Source organism: Dermochelys coriacea, chromosome 13 (genome assembly GCF_009764565.3).
Source record: "Dermochelys coriacea isolate rDerCor1 chromosome 13, rDerCor1.pri.v4, whole genome shotgun sequence".
NCBI classification, from domain to species: Eukaryota; Metazoa; Chordata; order Testudines; family Dermochelyidae; genus Dermochelys; species Dermochelys coriacea.
The window spans coordinates 20,812,607-20,835,675 of NC_050080.1; the positions used below are offsets into that span (position 1 = coordinate 20,812,607).

General features: G+C 45.8%; 1 protein-coding gene across 1 annotated transcript in view; it reads left to right on the forward strand.

Annotated features, from left to right (window-relative positions):
* Positions 1-23,069, forward strand: part of RBPJL (recombination signal binding protein for immunoglobulin kappa J region like) — a 28,473-nt gene that overhangs the window by 1,025 nt on the left and 4,379 nt on the right. The window contains exons 3-7 of the mRNA XM_038370063.2: positions 10,618-10,743; positions 13,340-13,410; positions 16,121-16,236; positions 20,150-20,324; positions 21,475-21,612. Coding sequence (XP_038225991.1) covers positions 10,618-10,743; positions 13,340-13,410; positions 16,121-16,236; positions 20,150-20,324; positions 21,475-21,612 — 626 coding nt within the window. The remainder of the gene's footprint in view (positions 1-10,617; positions 10,744-13,339; positions 13,411-16,120; positions 16,237-20,149; positions 20,325-21,474; positions 21,613-23,069) is intronic.

Below are 23,069 nucleotides of genomic sequence, written 5' to 3' on the forward strand. Positions count from 1 at the left end.
ATCCGGCATCGCGGGCGCGGGGCCCGGGGAAAGGAGCCGACCCCTCCCCCTTTGACACAGCAGCGAGCGGGGCTGCTGCGGGGAGAGGGGCTGGCACAGGGCGGGGGGCCAGCCGGTCAGGTCACACCCACCCGGGCATCGGGCTGCTCCAGCCCGGGCTCATCCGCGGCTTCCCAGCGTGGCCGGGCGCCGTCTGGGACAGAGCGTGGCTGGAAATAGCTGCCCAGCCCCAGCCGCGCACCTGCCCGCTCGCAGAGCTGGGGGTGAAGCCAGAGTCCACATGGACTTGACAGCCAAAGGTGGGGAGCGGGAGAGTGAGCGTCAGAGGCTGAAGACAAGTATCCGGGGGTAGCCCTGTTAGGCTGCATCCACAAAAACAACAAGGAGTCCGGTGGCACCTTAAAAACTAACAGAGGCTGGAGAGAAGAGGGATCTGCACGGGGTGCCCAGCGAGCGCTCATTGAAAACGCTCGCCGCTGCTGCCTAAACAAACTGGGGTTTGTTTCCCCTTGTCTTGTACAAAACGCTACAGAGTGCAGCGTCTAACTATGCCACACGCTGGGATTTGGAGCTAACACTCACCGAATACACACACACGCTCACACACACACACACACAGAGAGAGAGAGAGAGAGAGAGCAGGTGCAGATCTAAACATAGAGACACCAATACACATCTGCACGTATCCACACCTGTGGTGCACTTACTGTTATGTATTATTAGCCCATTGGTAGTTCACATTTAGAATTATTTCTTGGTTTCAGAGCATTGGTTTATTTCTGTGGGAAATGTACAAAAGATTTCTTTGGATTTTAATTGTAGCTGTAATTTCAAAGATAAAATATACTGCATACAATTAATCATCCAGTAGTGTGACACACATTTATATTCTCTGTATTTGTAAATAGACACCAAGCTTCAGCTGGTATAAATACCACAACTCTAATGTGCTGAGTTTTTTGTGCCTGTTTAAATTTGCAGCATTCAGGACCATATCAACAGTTATTGAGCCTGACCCCCACTCTCATTTACACCAGTTATACAGTTGTGTTACTTCATTGACTTGAATGGCATTACTCCTCATCTACGCTAGCATGGATAAGAGGAGAATCAGGTCCAAATCTGGTCCACCTGCTGTAATTGGCTATAACTCCATTGGTGTAAAGAGTTACTCCTGATTTACAGCAGCATAGCTACATTGAATGAATTTAGATTATCACAGAATCTGGCCCAGATTTGAGTCTGACTTCCTTCTTATTCATGCTGAGGTAAATCAGGAGTGCCTCGACTGAAGTTAGTGAAGTTACATGAGTATAAACAAGAAGGGACTCAGGCATGTTGAAGTACACATGATTCCTACAAATCTAAACAGGAATAAACTTGGCACAAGTTAAAGTGTAAGGTTCTGAGAGTAGTTTGTTGCCCAGTACATGAACTGGACTTTCATAGCTATAGAGTTTCACTACTTTATATAGTGATGTGGTTAATTGTATGGAATTTCCTTGACAGCTAATAATCATGTATCCATTTAATATGTCTTGAGTTTTTCATGTCCATGCATGTACAGAATAGGGTGTCAAGCAAAGGTGTGTGCTAGTGGAAATTTCAATCATAAAAAATGTCCATCATATTCAAACTTTATATAATTGAAAAATTATTCATACCCGTTCTGCCTTTATTGGCACTCAGCTTAAACAGCCTGGGAGTAGTTTTGTTTTTCTTCCCTATTCCAGCATTGGCATGTGTTTGCAAAACCCTTTAACTATGAAGGTCCCAGAGGAGAATGAGTGAGTGTGCCTGTCCAGATATACAAATTGCATTGACTTGGCAGCTTGGGGATCCCAGTAGGCAATGTTTGCGGATTCAAGAGTGTTTTGGAGGTCATAGATTCATAGATTTTAAGGACAGACTTGACCATTACAAACATCTGGCCCGACCTTCTGCATGACACAGCACAGATCAATTCACATACAATATTGGGATCTCTGGCGACAGAGAAATTAGGCATTGACCAGTTAGACAGATTGGGTCAGATTCTCCATTGCCCTGCACCTTATGCAATCATTTACACCAGTGCAAAGGGGGAGGTAAACCATTACCATTCTGATTTAGCTGCGTTTTATACACATTTTGAACTGCTGTAAATAACTGCCTGAGTTGCAGGGCAGTGGAGAATCTGGCCTAATTCACTAGATTAGTTCCTCCCTCCACTGCTCAGGGAAACAGGTTAATATTGTATTACAGTAGATTTTCATGAGCCCCTCAGCACTGGACAGGTGGTATATGACTTAAGTAACTGGCTACATTCTGCCTTGGGTAATTAACCCCCTGGCTGACCTAAGTTCCCTGGTGAATTTCAAGTGGCAACATTTTTTTCACTCCCTATTCTCAACTGTTGTGTAATGTTGGTGCTGCTGTATCTGGGCAGTACATTCTTCAACCTCAGAAAAGGCTGTAATTTCATTTGTGGGTGAAGCAACCAAAATATATCATTTATAAATACACATGCACACACAACACATCAAGGTCTGCTTCTTCTGAATTAAAAGAGGTATTGAAAAGTTAGGGCTCCCAGTTACTGCAGGTTTCCCATCAACGTGATTTCTAATGACTTTTCCATTCACACAAAATATAGCATTGATGCCATACAAAGGAGCAATGCAGTCGGCAGCTATCGCAAACACTCAGTAAAAGGCGTAACATGGACATGTAAAATGGGTTTCTTTTTACTGAGTCATTCAGTTTCCATAACTATAATAATTATAATAACTGGATTCAGAAGGCAGAGAAGCAAAACAATCAATTCCTTCAACTGGGAGAAGGTGAAAATATAATCTAAGGACCCAGCCCTGCAAATCTTTCTCACGAGTAGATGTCCATGACTAAAGGCTTGAAGAATTAGGCCCTAAACGTGTGGAACACATTTTGATCTTCATAGACTTCTACTTTAGTTACAGAGAGACCAGAATAACTGGATCATTACCTTAGCAGAAATGAGTGAATGTTAAATCTGTTAATGTACATAGACAGCACATATAAACATTACTGCTATGGTTACGGACAAACAATAACAATTTCTAAGACCCAGCAAGTACAATTTGTGCCTGTAAAACTGCACCTATATTTTTCTGCACCTGCCATCAATTGTGGGTACGAATATGAGTTGTAGGACAGATACCTGATTTGCCCCCACAAGTGGAAGGCTATGTTGGGGCACAGCTGAAACACATTCCTGACGGGAATGCTTATTAAACAATAAATTGCAATTCTTGCTGAATCACTAGGGGGCATGTGATTTAATGGCAGGGAAGGTTAGGCATCAGGAGTGATGTCTGAGCTGAATGTGTGCCTTTGTTTTGTTTAATTAAAAAACAACAACCTTTATATGCATAATATAAATCTAGGAGTCATGTCTGTGATAGCAGCTAGCACAAGAACCCGCTTGCATGTAAGTATAAAATGGAAGGTGAGCTTCAAGACAGTATGTGCATGGCAAATGTATGGTATCACCTTATCTAGTGGGGAGAGGTGGGAGAAGGAAAGGAAGAAGGGCCCATTTGAACTGTGGAACCAATAAAAAGTATTGATTGGTATGGTGTCATGGAGCAGATCGTTAGTTACCCAATAGTTTATTGCTACCTATAAACTTCAGTTCCTAGTAGGGTTGCCAACAGTCCCTTATTTTTTCATCTCCGTACAAGAAGATCAGGAGTTGCTGAGTGCTGCAAAAAGCAGCAAGAAATGAATGTAGGTGAGTACTGTTCATTATTAATAATTTATTAATAATAAATATCAGGAGGAGGGGTAAGAAAGGGATACTAAGAAAACAGACCCTTATTTTTGAAATACAATGTTGACAACTCTAGTTCCTTGTCACAGCTCAAACCACATCTGATAATAAATTCCAATTTAGCCCTTTCCAGAGTCATTTTGAAAAAGATGGTATCTATTTCAAGGGGCAAGCAGTGCTAGCCTGAGTACTGTACATCCTATATTTGGGAGCAGGGGGGTTACAAACATCAGCAACCAGAAAAAGGTCTTTGGGGGAGAAATCCTCTACATTATTTTGCTTCCAAACAATACCTCATTCTGTGCAAAGACATTTGATTCCCAGCTAGAAAAGGGGGTTTTAGAAAGAGCTCCAAGAACCCAGCCCTTGCAGCACTGTAAACATGATGCTGTAATAACATAATACTGTAATCAAAGCATTTTAAGAAGTCCATATAATAAATGTCATACAGCATGAATAATTCCCTATAACCCATAACAGTTAGTAGATGCCAGAAAACTGCAGAGCAGGTCTGTTAAGCTCCTCTGGCAAAGGCCCTTTGACTTTCACGAGGTAAATTTAAACCAGATGATGAACTCTGGGTGGTCGCCATGGCATTCAGAATGGTGAACACTGTTTAAAAGTGCGTCACTGAAACAATTTAGTTCAAATGTTTAGACAGCAATGACTGCAGAGAAAAGACAGAGGGATAGCACCTTAGTTTCCCAAGTGATCATTGTAGCTGATTCTCAGACTCCATTGTCAAATATCAGATCCGCACAGTTGGAGAAAATCTGCTTGTCTGTATCTGGCATATAACTGCTTTGCCAGTCCTGTGCAGTAAATAACCACACATGGACAATTATCCCACTATGCACTTCAGTAAGCCCTGTGCAATCACCCACATACCCGTGGTTCTGTTTGCAAATGTTAAATAACATCACATTCAATAGCCCTCTGAATGCAGTACTCCCTGCTGCTACCCCCTACTCATCTTGTAGCTGTTCCCTATTCTGTAATTGCCTTGGTTATTTTTATAGTTAGCTGTTGGCCTTGGTCACAACCTTCCTTTCTACCTCCACCTGCCATTGGCATTTCAGGGACTCTCCCAAAGCGGAATCCACCTCTACAAAGGGTTTACAGACCCCCAGTTCCCTTCCTCCCAACAAACTCTGGCAATGATTCAGTTTCACAATGCAAATCTGGAGCTATCTGATCCCTATGCTGGTGAATGGGAACTGTGTGAAAACAGAATCCTGCAGCTCTGGAGGGGAGGGGATGACTGATGGGAGCTTTGCCTCTTCTGCGGCTTAAGTGTTTTGAGACAGAAAAGTAAAAAGGGCTAAACAGAAATCAGAGCAGCATGTTTTTCCCCCCTGATTTATGCTGCACAAATCTAGCCTTTGTCTCTGAAGCAGCTCCTTCCTCTTAAATCAAGATAGCTCCAGAGAATAATACTCCCCTTTGTTGTTGTTTCTTCAGCATTTGCCTCCATGTCCAGACAATCCTTTTTGACCTTAATCAAGGAAGAATGTGTACCTCTGAAGTTGGTCTCTGATCAAAGCTTAGGCAGACACAGAACCACATGGATAGAAAACTTGAAGAGCTTCAGTGCTGGTGGTCCAACACTAGAGCCAGCTGAACCCATCAGCAGAGTCCTTCATTTGGGGCTAGACTCTTTGTGAATGAACCATGCACATTGTCACAGCTGAGAGTTGAACTGGGACCCGCAAGTCTACCCACAGTACTGAAGGTCAGGCTGAGACTCTGAAAAAAATAAATAAATAAAAAATCAGAGCCTTTGGGCCTAATTCTCCTTGTTTTCATTTGCACCAGTGCAAAGTGAGTATACAATGCTATCAAATGGAAATAGCAACGATTTCATCTACTCTTCACTCATTTGCACTGGCATAAATGAATATACAAGGTGCAGGGCAATGGAGAACCAGTCATGCTTGTAACCATAATTAATTAGCTGCTTCCCAGCCTGAGGTGGTGGAACTAAGAAGGATCAGGTGATAGCTTAGTGGACGCCTGGACCTTATAGAAGGTCAGTGAGAGATCAGTCTGAGAGTGGAATTGCAGGATATGGTCAAACTCCTCTGAAAGGCCCTGAGCCAGGGTATTTAGGAGGTTGGGGACTCCAGGGGAACCAGCCTGGGGTCTAAGTGCTTTATCCCAGAGCCAGAAAGGTAGCCAAGAAAGGGGTGGGAACAGGGCACAGAGGGTGGGCCGAAGAGAAGCCCATGAAGGGTAGAAGAACCTTTTTAGTTCATGTTTCAGAGTAGCAGCCGTGTTAGTCTGTATTCGCAAAAAGAAAAGGAGTACTTGTGGCACCTTAGAGACTAACAAATTTATTAGAGCATAAGCTTTCGTGAGCTACAGCTCACTTCATGAGTGAACTGTAGCTCACAAAAGCTTATGCTCTAATAAATTTGTTAGTCTCTAAGGTGCCACAAGTACTCCTTTTCTTTTTAGTTCATGTTTGTGCCACCCTAGAAGAGTATAAGTTTTGTTTGTGACTTAGCCAGAGAGGTAAGATGCATCTCCAGCACAGTGTATGGAGAGCTGAGGAGACCCACCTTGAGGAAAGAAACGGAGTCAGAAAGTACCGTCAGCACCATGTTTGGTGGTTTGGTGGTCATGCCCTATGACAGTGGTTCTCAACCAGGGGTACATGTACCCCTGGGGGTACACAGAGGTCTTCCAGGGGGTACATCAACTCCTCTAGATATTTGCCTAGTTTTACATAAAAAGCACTAGGGCAGTTAGTGCAAACTAAAATTTCCTACAGACAATGACTTGTTTTTATTGCTCTAGATACTAGACACTGAAATGTAAGCACAATATTTTATTCCAATTGATTTTATCATTTATGATTTATTTTATAATTATATAGGAGAAAGTCAGCAATTTTTCAGTAATAGTGTGCTGTGACACTTTTGTATTTTTATGTCTGATTTTGTAAGCAAGTAGTTTTTAAGTGAGGTGAAACTTGTGGGTATGCAAGACAAATCAGACTCCTGAAAGGGATACAGTAGTCTGGAAAGATTGAGAGTCACTGCCCAATGACACAGACCCTTGGCGTGCAGTACATTTCAAGATGTTTCCTAGCCAAAACTGGGTGCAGTTCTATCCCAAGGGGCAAAGAATGATCTTCACTGGGGCAGGCCTTTCTTTTGCAGGGTTAAATGAGGAAAATACTTGCAAAGACAAATTGACGCTCAAACTGCACATTGCAGTATGGTTTTTCAGCATTACAAATGAGGCATATGATGACATGGATTGGATGCCAATGTTATGTCAATTCGCTAGCTCGCTTCCGTATTAGTTAGCTTTGACCAGGCCTGGGTATAAACCATTAAATAGATATAAAGGATTGAATTAAGTCATGTGCCAGAATTAAATACTTAATATTAATGTAATGGAGTGTGTTGATTGGTAGTCAGGGACAAAGTTGTGGACAAAATTCTACAATTGGATCAGAAGCAAACATCTTTAAATGTTTCAAAAAACATCTGATGAATAGTACTGGCACTGGGCTCTGGCAAAGAAGCTAATTGGTGACCGGCAGTAAATAATGAAGTGAAGTTGTCTGCGGAGAACTGTCACTGACCACAAAATAAAGCACCCACTGCCTTTGCGCTAACAATTGTAGCCCATGTATCGGTCTCATCAGTAAAAACAACACATCTGGTTGCCAGTGAAAATCAGTTACAGTTCATACTCAGTAATTATAAATAGACTCAGCAGCCATAAACCCCTCACTTCTCAGATACAAAGCAGCAGCTAATGTTATCAGGTGACCCAAGGCCAGATCATCAGCTCTATAAATCAGCATCCCCATATTGACTTAAATGGAGCTCTGCCAGTTTACACCAGCTGAGGATCTGAGTCACACATTGGAGAGCTTAGTGTCTGTATGGAAGACACTGTAAACAAGAAGAGCAGGGGATCAAGAGCATCCATCTAAAAACCAGGGAAAACAGTGGTGAAAATGCAGCCAATGATTATGGGAGGACAGCTGCAGATCAAGAAGATTCTAGGTTGTTACGTTCTTGTGCTGGACATGTCTGCCATGTCAACGCCGTTGCCTGTTCTAGTCTCCAGGATACTCTGAAGACAAAGCCATCAGCAACGTAGTACCAGACAATGAATCTTTGTACGAGGGGCCCCAAGCTTGAGGAGCCGTCGCATAGGATTGTTACTAGAAGCTGTTAAGGGTGCTGCCCTTTTCCAGCAGGTTTGCACTTTACTGAAAAGTGAAGCATTGGCAGGTGAAATGTCTTAAAGGATTTCTCAGGTGTCACTGAGGTGAAGATTATTTGCTGCTGTTTCTCTTTCAGTTTTTCTAAGAAGTCCAGGTGCCACATTATTTTGAGTCCATCAGAAGATCAGTTTAAGCTGGCCTGGAATCCTGGGACGGGATCAGATTTGTAGTTGCTCCCAAACCGTTTGTATTTTATGTTCTTTGCTCCTTGCAGTTTCTGGCTAGTGTGACGTGTATTTGAGAGCTGGGATGATTATTTTTTCAGTGAAAACTGAGTTGAGTCTATATTGCAGGATTTTCCCTGTGCCGTGGCAGATGCAGGCCTGAGTCTCCAATGGCCAGATTGTCCTTTGAGCAAATCACCAAGGGCTGCCCGTGACCTGGCATTGTCTCACCAGTGATACAACATTGTGTATGCGGCTGCGATTTGGAGCTTCTAGCTTCCACTCATCCTTTTTACATCTAAGGTTCTTTTGTGTTTTTAAAGGCAAACTTCCCCATTTTTCACAGCTGTGCAGCTTGAAAGTTTGAGCAGTGAGAAGAAGCTCTTTACACTAGGAAGCCACGGGGGAGACGTATGTTTTTAATCACAGCTGATAGTTCTGAGCCTCCATCATGAGGCCACCATCTCTCTGAGGGAACTAACATCAGGTATGACCCCAGCAGTGAAGGGGGGGCCCCATGCCAGAGGCTGGAGACCAATTTCCATCCAGTTTTCATATAGGTTTATCAATCACGAGCAAGCCAAAGATGTCCAGGTGGTGACTGGTCCTGTGTGTATGAACACCCTGTGAGTGAGTGTGTGTGTGTGTGTGTGTGTGTGTGTGTGTGTGTGTGTCACTGGACATGGAGCCAAGAAACAAGTGAGCTCAGTTTAAGTGATGTCCTTGCCATATTTGGCTAGTGTGGCCCTAAGATGATGGGTACATTTTCATTGGCTTCACTGACTGCCCTACACCAAAGAAGTGTCTTCCCTAAGTGTGGGAATGAGAAGAGGCCTGTCCAAACAGCTTCTACTTCCTCCCTCGCAGGTTTCCTTCCATTAAAGAAGTAGCATATTGCCCAATTGAAGCGCAAGGCCCATGCATCCACCTAAACCATACTTTGATGGTTTTGTGGAAAGTTTTGCAGGCGCTGTGCTAGTGCTCTGCATGGGGTGAATTTCACTTCCTGCAAAGGTGAGGCAGCAGTACAGTACATCTCCACCGTGTCCATAAACTACTTAACTTTCCAGCTTCTCTATGCCTGACGTCCCTTTAAAACAAGCATCCTGTGGTCAGGTTCCAGCACAACACAGCAAAGGCCCTGTGTGATTTAGACTGGGTTTATCTGCCTACAGTCAATAGAAACATAACTTAAGTCTAAGGGCCAGATCCTCAGCATAGGTAATTCCATTGAAGTCAATGGAGCTATGCCAATTTCCACCAGCTGAGAATCTGGCCCTTGGTTTTTAGTTCGCAGTGAAGCAAAATGGGAACATTTCCACGGAACAATCACCGGCAGTAACAAAATAACAGCTCCCGATCCCAAGAATAATAGCTCCCCAGCCATGCTCATTATTAGCTTCCATAAACATTCATAATGTACTGAGGGGCGATATAAAAATAAATACACGTTAAACAGAAGGCATGTAAAGATAGTACGTCAGATGGTGGAAAACTCCAGCGCGGTATAAATGAGACTGTAATTATTGTCAGTTACAAGGAGAAGGGGATCACTATAGATAACATTACCTGATTTCCCATTGCCCAGCACCATGTGCATTCATTTACACCAGTGCACAGGAAATGGAAACTGAGTGTAAAATGCCACCACTCCAGTTCAGTAGCATGTGACTGCACAAGATGCAGGGCGTCTGAGAAGCTGGCCCTGGTGTCGTTAAGGGCCATGTATAGGAGACAAGAACATCATCAGAATGTCACTATCTTTATAACCTGGGACTGAGAGGAGGAGTGAAAGGATGCACTTTCTCATTAGGAAGCAATGGGAATGTTTCCAAGCTGTAAGGTAAGCTTTCCCTGTCTGTCTTTTACTGAAGGCTGGAGAAAGTAGCGGGTAAACTAACCAAACAATTTTAAGGATAGCACTTGTCTTACAGCAGCTTAGAAACTTTCCCATTCCCAGTGAATTCTAACAGGATTCCTCTTGTCCTAGTTCGCATCATTAAACTGGACCCCTGCTGGGAAGTATTATTAAAACAGCAGCTCTTACAGAGAGAAGCACCAGACGCCTTGATTGCAGATACTGATGCAGGGAAGGGGGTATCTCAGACCTGTGACTGTTCCTGGTGGTGTTATATGCAGTATCATACCGGTGCAGTAAGCAGAGTGGGGTTTGCAGCACCTGGCTATAATTGGTTCTATTGTCAAGGTCCGGTGCAGAGCAGGCATGCTGGAGTGCAGGGGAATAAGGGACAGAAGGCTACTACCTACAGGCAAGGTGCCTGTGCTGGCTGTCTTCATGTTAAATACTCCTCAGGGTGGCTCTGGGTCCGGGACGGTAACAAGCAGTAGGGGGATGGTAGGAAGCCAAGCGTTGTGTCCCCTTTGCTAGGGTACTACTCGGGACTCTCTTTTAGATCCAATCCAGATCAACTTGACCTTCTCCGGGATGGAGTGCGTAGATATCTGCAGCTCCCAGCTGACCAGACTGTGCTTATACTGCATGCAAAAGTCGCACAGAAATCATACGGCAGTGAAAAAAGGTAGGAGATTTGCCTGGCTTCTTATACAGCCCTGCCTTTAGATATCACCTTCCAAAAACCAGACTCTTACAACTCCCTTTCAAACTCCCTAGGGTTTCGTTATCTAGTCTGATGAAGCAGGTGAGCTAACATAACCCATTATAGTCACCTTTCAACCTTCACACAGCCTCAGAATAATACAGTCATTCATGATGATTATGATGGTAGCATCGAGGCGTCCCGATCAAGGCCCCCTGTGCTAGGCACTGCCCAGACAGATAACAAAAAGGCAGTCCCTGCCCCGAACACTCTGTCCTGGATTAATGAAATGGTGGGAAAGGCTGAACACTGACCCCTGTGGGACACCACTGGCCATTTCACCTCCCTCACGCAGCTCGCTGGAGTGCCCTCAACAATCAGTCTTTGCTGCAGCCCATCCTCACTTTGTTTAACAGTCATTGTCTAGGTCAGTTAGATTCCTTCCTTCTTTCAGCTTTGCCATTCTCTCCTTTCCTCTGCACTTCACTCTCATGCTTTTCTCTCCCCTCTAGTCATGTCATCTCTCCGTAGGAGGTTGAGAGAGACCCGATTGTACTGAGGGTGGGGTTTTGCTTTTTTCCCTCCCTCTCCTGTCACTGGATCAATGGAAGATACTTTTCACAGAGGTGGACTCTGGCTGTAGAGTTGAGATCCAACCTTCCCCAGAGGGCGGCTGTGAGCTCTGATCCTTTGATCCGCTTTAGAGATTGCAGCCAGCTGCAAAATGCAGATCCGGATCCAGCCTTCGCCAGAGTTTATGGGTGTTTGGATCTGGGATTTTGGTTCAGGCTCATTTCAAACAGCCCTGAGATTGTTATCCTCTTGGGGCACTGAGCCAGTGAGTGGAGCTGCTGCGTCACTGGGGCTAACCAAAGACATAGCCCTGGCGCACCCTGGTTGAGGCGTGGTGCAAAGGATGCTGGGAAGCAGATTTTTGTGGGTTTGGCAAGGAAAACAGAAGCGAAATCTAAAAAGTGATTATGAGCTGGCACAGAGCTTCTAGGTTAAAGTTTAAATAAGCTAGTGCTATTTTTCCTGGATATGGGAATTCAGGGTCCTATACTGTAGCTAACTTGTTTAAATAAACACCTATCCAAGAAGATTAGGACCCAGAAATATGGAACCAGCCCGGACTTGTGTTTTCATTGCTAACGTTTTACACAGTATCAATATGGGATGAATCTGCACCATTCACATGAATGCAAAGACAGTGGAAACCCAAATAAAACACAGGAAAATGTGTTTCCAAAACTTTGGCTATAGATTTGTTTGCACTGGTCTCAGGAGCTGGCTGTGAATACAAACTGTGTTCTCAACCTGCTGAAACTTCCACATTCCAAGCTGAAAAATTCTCTATGACAAATTCTCCCTTAACTCAAGGAGGGAAGATCTGAAGTCAGCTTTCCCTATGCACCCTCTCAGCCATCTGCCCTTGGGTAGGGCTGGCATGTTCCAATAACAGAGCACCTGATAGATGTGGCTGCGCATGCGGGCATCGGGGGGCAGGGGGGATGGACATTGTGGCGAGAGGCAGTCTCATCTCTTCGGTGCTGCGCAGGGTACTGGATGTGGTTGGTTTGTCATGCAAGGAGAAACTAAAAGAACTGCCTCAGCATGACCTAACTCATGCTGACCCCTTGCTAAGGGCACTCTACATGGTTGAACAGCTGCTGCCTTCACATCCTCCTCAGGTGTTTCAAGTTAGGGACATGCTCTGTGTCTTCACACACCAAGACATGTAAAACCGTTACAACCTGATAGGTCTGCATGTCACCAGAGGCTTAAAGCCAGAAACAGGTTTAATTGTGCAACCGCATCCATCCCTGCTGGAGGAACCCTGGGTGGGGGGGGGGCTCGCACGAGAACATATGGAGAGATGTTCACAACATGGCAGACTGTTTAGGCCAAAGAGAGACAGGAATAACGAGTGCACTGAGCTTCCTCCCATCGTGGCCCCAACACCTGTCCAGGATGGTCTAAGTATACGTCATCCTGCGTATTCCTGGCGCCGGGAAATGGACAGGCCACCTCTTGAGGCACCTTCCAGACCTACATTTCTATGATTCTGTGCCTGCAAAGACCCACCATTGGTCATGCAGATGGCATGACTGCGCACTTTGCACATATCTGCATGTGCAAATATGGTTGCGATGCAGGCATCAACATTTTTGTGGGTGCATCTCCTGTGAAAACACGTCCTGGGTGGCAAAACAACAGATGAGCTAACTAACAGATGAGCTAAGATTTTTGCCCTAGCTGATGTAGCTCTTCTAATTTTTATAACTGTCTTGCAGTGTTTTCAAACTAAGCTGCTTGCCAGACTAATACACTGCAGTACTGGGCTCCATCCAACTGTCACTACAGAGATAGCAATTCAGAGTACTTGATCTGTACCCTAGACCTGCTCCAGGTATATGGTGGCATTAGTGACCCCAAAGCAGGTCATGGCTAAGCATCTCTCACTTGGTTAAGCAATGAAGAAGACTCTGGATTCACAATCATACAAAGAAACAACCCTTCTTGGTGAAGTCCCTTATCGTACTGATCACTTAACAAAGATGCTATTTTGTTTTGTCAGGTTTTTCTGCCCCCCACCTTGTGTTTATCTGACTGGACCAGGATGGAAACTGAAGCAGGAACAGATAAAAGGTAAGAGCAGAAAAAAGCCACATATGCCTGAAAAGCAGAAGTCCTGCCCCTCATCCACTCCCGATAAGCAGAACTGAGCACAGTGGGAAAAGCTGTCTGCAAATATTCATTCAGACATGCAAGTGGTTTTCAGTTTGAGTGTATATTTGACCTGTTAGTGTTTGAGTTCTTGAGCTTTAACAGAGCGACTACCCATGACAAATGAATACGTAGCTCATGTACTCAAACAGATTGCAAGGTTAAATTCATCAAATTATATATTTGTTCAGCTCTATTAGCAAGTTCACAGGAAAGGGCGGAGTGGGGGTGATGAAAAGCAGCGAAGGAAGAGATGGAACTAGGCTTGAGCTGATGGGAAGGAGCAGTGCATGTGCCATCCGCAGGTCTGATCCACTGGAGAGAATCTAAGAAGAGGCCATTAAAAATGCCAAAGATCAGAGGGCACTTCCTCTAAGGAGAGGAAGGCACCACATGTGATCTGCTGAGGAGAATGGGGACAAGACCTGAGGATTAGGACCTAAGGGGAAGGGGAGGGGATTATGCAGGGAGGCAAAGGAGGTTGGGACCAGGAGATTGTCTAAAATTTTTCATGAAAATCTTTTATCCATGAAAAACGGCTTTTCTATAAAATGGAATTTTTCATGAAAAAAATTCCATATTCGTCAAAAATATTCAGGTTTTCAGCCACAATAACAAAAAGTTAAAAAAAAAAAAAAAAGCAATGGGAGTGTCAATTGAGTAAGAACTTCAGTATTTGGGCCGAGGACTTTATCCTCCGTAAATGCTAGTGAATCAAGGCCTTTGCAAAGGAGTAGTTTCCTAGCTCTCTGTGTGGATGGAGTTATTGAGCCCTTGACTTGAGCCCTACACTAAACCTTCTAGCCAACCATCCCCCCAAACACCACAGCCAATTCCTAGCTCTGGACCAGAACCTGAGAGGTCACTCCCACAGAAATCAGGAGGTGAGGTTCCCCCATTTGTCAGGACTGAGTTTGGCCTAAGGTATCCAACAAAATGAAGGGTATATCTATACTGCAGGTGGAGGAGTGACTGCAGCCCATAGGCATACCTGGGCTAGCTTTAATCTAGCTAGCAAGGCTAAAATATCGGTGAAGTGAGAGTAACACGGAACCCAGCACGTGCTAGCAATGCAAGTACGTAGCCAGGGTTTCAGGAGGGCTTGTACAGTCCGCATCAGGGATATGCCTACATGAACTGCCATCACACCTCTGATTGCAGGGTAGACATATCCTAAGAGCCACAGACCAGGAAATTAATCATTGTGAGGGATTCAACGGGCCCACCAGACAGCCGAGAGCCTGAGAAAACACCACAGGCTGCCAGCTGCAGGAAATGTGTCCCGACCACAGAGAGGGTTTGACAGCCTCCAGATTCATTGACACAGCAGGGGCTCAGAGTGGTGGTCAGGCAAAACCTGGCTCTGCTGAAAGGGGTGCTGAGTGCAGGGTCATGTCGGGATGGCAGTGGGCACATTCATTTCAGATAGCGCAGGGGGCTTCATTGCTTCAGCCGTTAGTTATGATCACTGTGAAACAATTACTGCAAAAACAGTACTGACATAATTAACATCTGAGGGGTGTGGGTGCCCGTAAGGGTAGGAAATGCCACACTTGGTGGCCAGCAGAACGTGGTGAAAAGGTTCTCAGTGCTGGTAAAACATGCAGAAAATTTCACTTCCCTGGGTCCCCAGAAAAGAAAAATGTTTCCCATTGCCCCCATGCAGCTCTGCCCTGTTATTTTCATTATTCACTCAATGAGTGCCCCAAAGCATGCAAGGCACCATGCAGGTGAATAAATAAAGACACATTGAAATCCTGGCCCCACTGAAGTCAAGGGAATTTTTGCCATTTATTTCAGTGGAGTAAGGCTTTCACCCCAGTTCCCTGTCCCAAAGAGCTTACAACCTAAATGACAGACAAAGACGCTACAAGTGGTAGTAGCAAACATTGGATTGGGGATAGCAGTGGAGAGGACAAGGGTGACAAATGTCCTGTCCTGGGTATTTAAGGTCGTTACAGTCACAGCTTGAGGTAGCTCTCCATCTCTTGACATGTGCCCCACTCCATCCCTGCTGGGTGTTGTGTATGCATAGGTGAAGACATCCTACATACTTAGCAGAACAAGAGACTTCTGGAATGTGCTCTGGGGAGGGGAATGTGCAGCCCAGGTGGGGGAGGATACAGGAAGGTAAAATGTTGGAGGGGTGTAGAGACAGGGATGTGGGAGAAGGGAAGCAGGAAGATCAGAGCCAGGAGGAACAGAAGGGGGATGGAGACCGGGATTGGGGGTGGGGGGAAATGATGAAGCAGGGCAGTCGGGATAAGCTGCCGAGCCTGTTGTCAAATGTGTCTAGGAGTGCAGGGTAGGGAGGGTGAGATGCAGGAAAGCAGCATCTTACATCAGGGTGGCTGGAGACCAGAAGTGTCCAAGTGTCACAAAGATGCTTCTGGGCTTCTGGGGAGGTTCACCTGCATGTGCCCTCTCAGGGGGGTCAGTATCCCTCTTTCTCTCTCTAGCGAGGGCATAGGAGACAACAACAGCTCAGCCCTCCCACTCTCTCCATTGCCACCAGCAGTCTGAGCAGCAGCAGCCCTAACCTCTCACTCCAGCTCCATGGTCCCAGCTCCATTGGTTTCACCCAGTGTCCAGGTTTCTGTGTCTGGGAAATGTTTCTCCTTTTCTTTTCCAGCGAGTGATCTGGGAGAGGCTGGTTTCAGGGTGTGTGGGTACATGGGGCTGGATAGCATGGGCAGCAGCCACATGGAGACCCAGAAACTCAACTTTGAGGAGCAGCCGGACTCCAAGGTAAGCCGAGTAAAGTGACTCCCCCGACACGCACTCACACAACACCTCTAGGCTCCCCTGCCCCCTAGTCACATGTGACCTGGCATCTCCCTGCAGCATTCTGAGTGCTCTTCATTCACGGCTTGTCAGGAAACTGATCTTTCTGTGTCACCATCTTTTCAACTTCCTGGCCCTTGTGGCTGGAGGATGGCCAGGGATTATGTAGTTTCCCCAGCCCATAGTATTCTCCTGACAAATGGCAATGCCACTCATCACAAAATGAGAGCGTGGTCTTTTTTTTACAGATAAACTGCTAACGAAAACACCAACCTGTCACAAACGTCATGGGCTGGAGCTATAACTTGGCACCTTCCTATAGGGAAAGAAATCTATCAAGTATTATCTTGGGGCTCTGAAGAATGTGGGGTCTGGGGTTGGCCAGAAATATAACAAAAAGGACCTTTGTGTTTGCAGTGCTTCCCTCACATCTACAGCTAGGCATATCAGTGCAGCTGAAGCGCCAAGGTGACTGGGAAACTGTAAATCTAGGGAGATTTCTTGTGTTATGTTGGGTAAATCACATGTGAACATTAATTTCCATTTGGAATTCTCTAGCCCCAGTGTAAATAAAGCCTCTGCCATTCCTCAGCTCTTCACTCCACCTGAAATAACATCTCTAATCATTTCCCCCTTTAAATGAACTATAGCTCCTCTGAATGGCCCCCATTATGTCCTAGTGGGGGCTGCAGTGTCCTAGTGGGAGCTGCTTTATCCTGCAGTGCATTTTCTTAGGTGTACAGAGTAAGGTGATGGTGGCTCTGGTGAAGGGGGTCTTGTCTTCTGGGCCCTTCATGCAGTGGTGCTTAAGAATCATCGTTAATACACACAGCACAGTGCAAGGTGGGCAGTTTCCTTTCTGAAAACTCAAAAGCACTTAAGGAAGGACAGAGACGAACTGCCATCTGGCTCCTGCAGCCCCCTGCGGGTCTCCCATTCCCACACCACCATGAAGGGCATCCTTTCACTTAAGTCTTTGTTGTTATAAGGTGGACATTGAAACTATTTAGAGTGAGAGCATTACTGAAGATACCCCTTCTAGGGGAGGCCCAGGCACTGTAGTTTGGAGAGTTGTATGTTCAGCCACATGACTAATAGGAGCCAGTTGGTAGCACCATGCTGTGCACTGAATCTCTTCTGCACATGTCATCAAGCTCAGGTTGGGCAGGAATCCGGTGCAGGTGGAGTTGCTGGGTTAAATGATTTTGCCTAGTGTTGCAAGTGAAAGGGAGCCTTGTTGTTGCACTCTCCCTCTCTGTATTACTGTTTATCATAGAACTGTAGGACTGGAAGGGACCTCGAGAGGTCATCTAGTCCAGTCCCTTGCACTCATGGCAGGAATAAGTATAATCTAGACCATCCCTGACAGGTGTTTGTCTAACCTGCTCTTAAAAATCTTCAATCTTCAAATACACAACCTCCCTAGGCAATTTATTCCAGTGCTTAACCACCCTGACAGTTAGGAAGTTTTTCCTAATGTCCAACCTAAACCTCCCTTGCTGCAATTTAAGCCCATTGCTTCTTGTCCTATCCTCAGAGGTTAAGGAAAACAATTTTTCTCCCTCCTCCTTGTAACAACCTTTTATATACTTGAAAACTGTTATCATGTCCCCTCTCAGTATTCTCTTTTCCAGACTAAACAAACCCAATTTTTTCAATCTTCCCTCATAGGTCATGTTTTCTAGACCTTTAATCCTTTTTGTTTCTCTTCTCTGGACTTTTTCCAATTTGCCCACATCTTTCCTGAAATGTGGCGCCCAGAATTGGCACAATACTCCAGTTCAGGCCTAATCAGCTGTGACAGGGTTGGGCCAGATGGCTATAGGAGAGTAATAGAAGGCAGATATATTAGCTCCAGGCTAAGTAGGTCCCTTTTCCCTGAGTAAGGTAGCAGGGAAGGTTCCAGAACAATCAGGAACCTTCTGGAGACCATTAAGACAGGTTGATTAAAACACCTGCAGCCAATCAAGAAGCTGCTAGAATCAATTAAGGCAGGCTAATCAGGGCACCTGGGTTTTAAAAAGGAGCTCACTTTAGTTTATGGTGTGCATGTGAGGAGCTGGGAGCAAGAGGCACTAGGAGCTGAGAGTGAGAACATGAACTGTTGGAGGACTGAGGTGTACAAGCGTTATCAGACACCAGGAGGAAGGTTCTATGGTGAGGATAAAGAAGGTGTTGGGAGGAGGCCATGGGGAAGTAGACCAAGGAGTTGTAGCTGTCGCACAGCTGTTCCAGGAAGCATTCTAGACAGGTGCATTCTACAGGGCCCTGGGCTGGAACCCGGAATAGAGGGCAGGCCCGGGTTGCCCCCAAATCCTCCCAACTCCTGGTCAGACACGGGAAGAGTTGACCTGGACTGTGGGTTCAGAAAAACGGCCAAGCTGAGGGCTGCTGTGAAGCTCCAAGGTGGGCAAATCTGCCAAAAGCGCAAGACCCACCAAGGTAGAGCAAGAACTTTGTCACACAGCATAGAATAGAGTGGAAGAATTACTTCTCATGTCTTGCTTACAACACTTCTGTTAATACATCCCAGAATGATGTTTGCTTTTTTCGGAACAGCGTTACACTGTTGACTCATATTTAGCTTGTGGTTCACTATGACCCCCAGCTCCCTTTCTGCAGTACTCCTTATGATAGTGCCCCAGAGGCCCCAGCCAGAATCAGGGCCTCCTTGGACTTTGGAGTGCATTGCAAACACATATGAAGATATAGTTCTTGCCCCAAAGAGCTTACAGTCTAACCCACCCTACTAACCTGGCCATGCTCATTTACATTGAGCCAAGTGGGACCAATTGTGTGTAAAGTTCAGCATGTGAGCAAGAGTTTTCAGGATCAGGGCCTATGCTAACCATCTCTGATAGGTGGGTAGATAGAAACAAACACTCATGGAAAAGTTTCTGTCAGCTCACAGTCTCTTTTCCCATGCAGGAAGAGTTTCAAAAATAGCCACTTCCACTTTCCAGCACTTTTACTCCCATGGGAAGTTTCATAAGGAACTTGATTTCTGGGTTTTCCTATGACATTTTGTGGACACAAAATGTCACATCATCAACATTTCAAGTAAAAGCAAAAAGTTCCAGGAAACAAAATAGCAAAAATTTTCATGCAAAATTCAGCAGTGATTTTTTTTTTCCTTTTTCACACATGCACTAGTTTTAAAGTTCTTTTGCCTAAAATACCTGACCAACTAATTAGACAAAACTTGATATGGTAGAAGGGCTGGTGGGGCCATGGTCCCAGCCTCTAGGAACTCCTGGTTTCTTGTTATTTACTCTTTCATATAATCTAAGCTAAAAGGCAAGCTCCTTCGACCTGTGTCTTTTGTTTGTTGTCTGGAAAGCACCATGAGCATCTTTACACAGACTGAAAGCATCTAGGGGCAGGGATTGTGTTTTTGGTCTGTCTTTGTACTAAGTTGGTGCACAATGGGGTCCTGCTCCCTGACTGGGGCTCCTAGCTCCTCCCGCAATACAAATAATAAACACTGTCAACAGTAGTGCCCCATCATTGTGATAGTTAGGAGTTCTCCAGTCTCCATGGCCATTTGTCCCTTTAACCATACCCTGCAATGCTTATCACTCTCTGCTCAGTCAAGTCTCCTGCTTGGGGACAACAGTGTATGAGCAGAGGTGAGTTTATCAGGGGACTTTGCCTGCACTAAGCGACCATTAGCCAATGCTGTTGGCCAGCCTCTCACTTTCACAGCAGATAAAGCCCCCCAGCTGCAAAGGAAATGAACAAGTGAGCATGTATCTCTCTAGGTATTTAGGTAGGCAGATATCGGTATGTCCCCTCACTGGAGTTCTTCAGTGAAGATGCACCCAAAGACTCCAGACACGATCTGCAGCCTATGACAATAGCCCCTTGTTACTTACAGGAGTTCAGCTGTGCCAAAGCGCTCTACATCTCAGACACAGAGAAGAGGAAGCATTTCCGGCTGGTTCTGAAGCTCTTCTTCAGCAATGGGCAGGAGATCGGCACTTTCCATAGCAAGCTGATCAAAGTGATTTCCAAACCCTCGCAGAAGAAGCAGTCCCTGAAGAACACAGAATGTAAGTAGCAGGGGAGCCAGCCTCATCAATGGGAGCTGGGCGCTGAAGGGTTTTTAACAGCAATCTCTGGGATACTCTCTGTTCTCCGTTGCTTCAGTAGCATGCCCCATTTCAGCTGTCTGAGTAGCTAATACCTGAACAGGTTTTTCAGATATTTTATTAGAATGGGGCACTGATATAAAGCAAACAAGAAAGTATCACAGATGGCAGGTTGAATATCAGCCGAGTCCTTACACATGACAGGCTTATGTGCTATAGGCTGCCTGATCCAAAGTCCGGTGAAGTCAACAGAAGGAAGAATGGATCGGTGCATATTTATGTCCACTTTCTCAAAAATATATCCTACCATGCTGTGTAAAGATCTAATGCAGAACCTTCGTCAGGGTTTCTGTTCAAAGATCTCCACATACGGACAAAGGCATCACCCACCCTTTATAAAGGCCATCTCAGCTGGTACTCAGATAAAGGGAAAGCCAGCCAGAAAGGGCTAGTGTTCATTATGCTGTGTACACCAGCCTAGCCCCAACCCCAGTGTGACAGCACTGGGGCGTCAGAAAGGCAGAGAAGTGCTTTCAACCAACATGCTGATATGGAAATGAGAACACATGGAGCATTAGCTAATGACCTGTAGAGCAGGGGAAAGCAACCCCGGACTGCACAAGATAGGACTTAATAGGTCTTTTCGGTCACTGATTTTGAAGATATTATGAAGTGTTGGCAGCACAGAAGAATGGTTACTTACCTCACAGTCACAGGTTCTTCGAGGTGTTTTGTCTGCCTGGATCCCACTCACGCACCTGCAGGTGTATGCACACCACCCGTGGGATCCATGTGGACAAAGACTCATAGAAGAACAAGATTTTGTAACACGATGATTCACTGCATTCTTTATCCTAACTCTACACAAAGCAATAACTGGCCTGGGCAGCTATCAAATCGCTCAGCAATGCTCCGGTATTCGGGCAAGCTGATACTGATTACAATAAAAAGAAAAGGAGTACTTGTGGCACCTTAGAGACTAACAAATTTATTAGAGCATAAGCTTTCATGAGCTACAGCTCACTTCATCGGATGCATTTGGTGGAAAAAACATAATGATTACAGTAAGTTTCCATCAGTGCTAATGCCGGCATCTGTCTGTCTTTTGCAGTGTGCATCTCATCTGGGTCCAAGGTTTCCCTCTTTAACCGCCTCCGCTCCCAGACAGTCAGCACCCGTTATCTGTCCGTAGAGGGTGGCACCTTCATCGCTAGCGCAAGGCAATGGGCAGCATTCACATTGCACCTGGGTGAGGACCTTACATGTTCCGCAAACTCAGCAGTCCACACGGGGCCAAATTCACTGCTGGTACACCTCTGGTGAAGTCACTTGACCAGTGTCCATTAACAGCAGGGGTAGATTTGGCCACCCAAGCATAGCAATAGTGAAAGACAAACAGGGCAGTCAAATCCAATCTGAACAATGCTGCTTATTATTTCTAACGAGTCATAATCACAGGTCACCAGAAGTAGCTTTCTAAAAAATGTCAGGAACCCCTGAGGCCAGCTTCCAGCAGGAGGCCTGTGTCTCTTTGCAGCACTTTGCTCCTCCCTGCCTACAGACAGAGCTCTGAGGGGGCTAGAAGGATGGTCCATTGATTAGGCAGCTAGTCCAGGATTTCAGACACCTGGATTCAATTCTCTATTCCAGTTCTGGCTTCCTGCGTGATCTTCAGTAAGTCATTTAGGCCCAGATGCTCAGATGTCAATGGAAGTTAGAAGCCTATGTATGTTGAGGGTCTGGACCTCAGCCCCCATCAGTACTAGCCCTGCCCTGCCTCCCAGGGGTGTTGTGAGAATACATTAAAGAGCAGCAGCCGTTCCGATACTACAAGGATGGGGCTATATAGGTACCAAGAATAGATAGGAGATGGAACCTCTTTTGACCACATTGGTTTCTTTGATACCAGCACTCCCAGGCAGTGTGAAATTATCCTCCCTGTGAATACCCCTCCTGTCCCCCATTCCCCCCAACCCTCGGTTGCCGGGGTCTCCAAGCTGCCTTAACTTCCCTTTGCCACCATGTTTTCCAGCTGGAGTCCCAGTGTGTTGCCCAGACTCAGTAACAATCCAATTCCCTTCTCCTGCGCTGGTATGTCATTCTCCAGGAAGGAGACAGCAGGGGAAAGGGCTGGGAGCAGTTTAAACTCAATCCTGACTCCCAACGCCCTTTCCTCACTAAGGGCCTGATCCAGTGACCTTTGAAGTCAGTGGAAAGAATTCCATTGACTGCATCAGGTTTTGGATCAGGCCCAAAAAGCCTGTTGGTCTTGAGCAAGGGCAGCTCAGGCTGTGCCTGTCCAAGGTCCATGTTGGCATGTGCCTGATGGCCAGGCCGGCTTTGTATGAAATGTGAGGGATCTCAGCTGCCTCCCTCCCCGTTGTGAATCTGGAGGTGTCACCTGCAGAGATTACAGCTGCCATTGTGCCGGCCTGCCTGCTCCAATTGCAGTGGAGAACTGCCTGCGGGGAGCATTGCCCTCTGCAGGCTGCATTTACCCTGTGTCTTCAAGATGCACAAATTGGAGCGAGCTTCATACTAAGAAAGGTACCAGTTGCCTGGAGAGTCTCCACGGAGCCCCTTATCCACCCTGCTGCCAGGCTTCGTGATGAGAGAAAGTTCTCCTCTACCCTGGTCCTGCAGCTAGAGCCAGAGGGAGCTGCTCCCTCCTTCTTGCTCCAGGTTGGTAACTCTCCATCTCTTTTC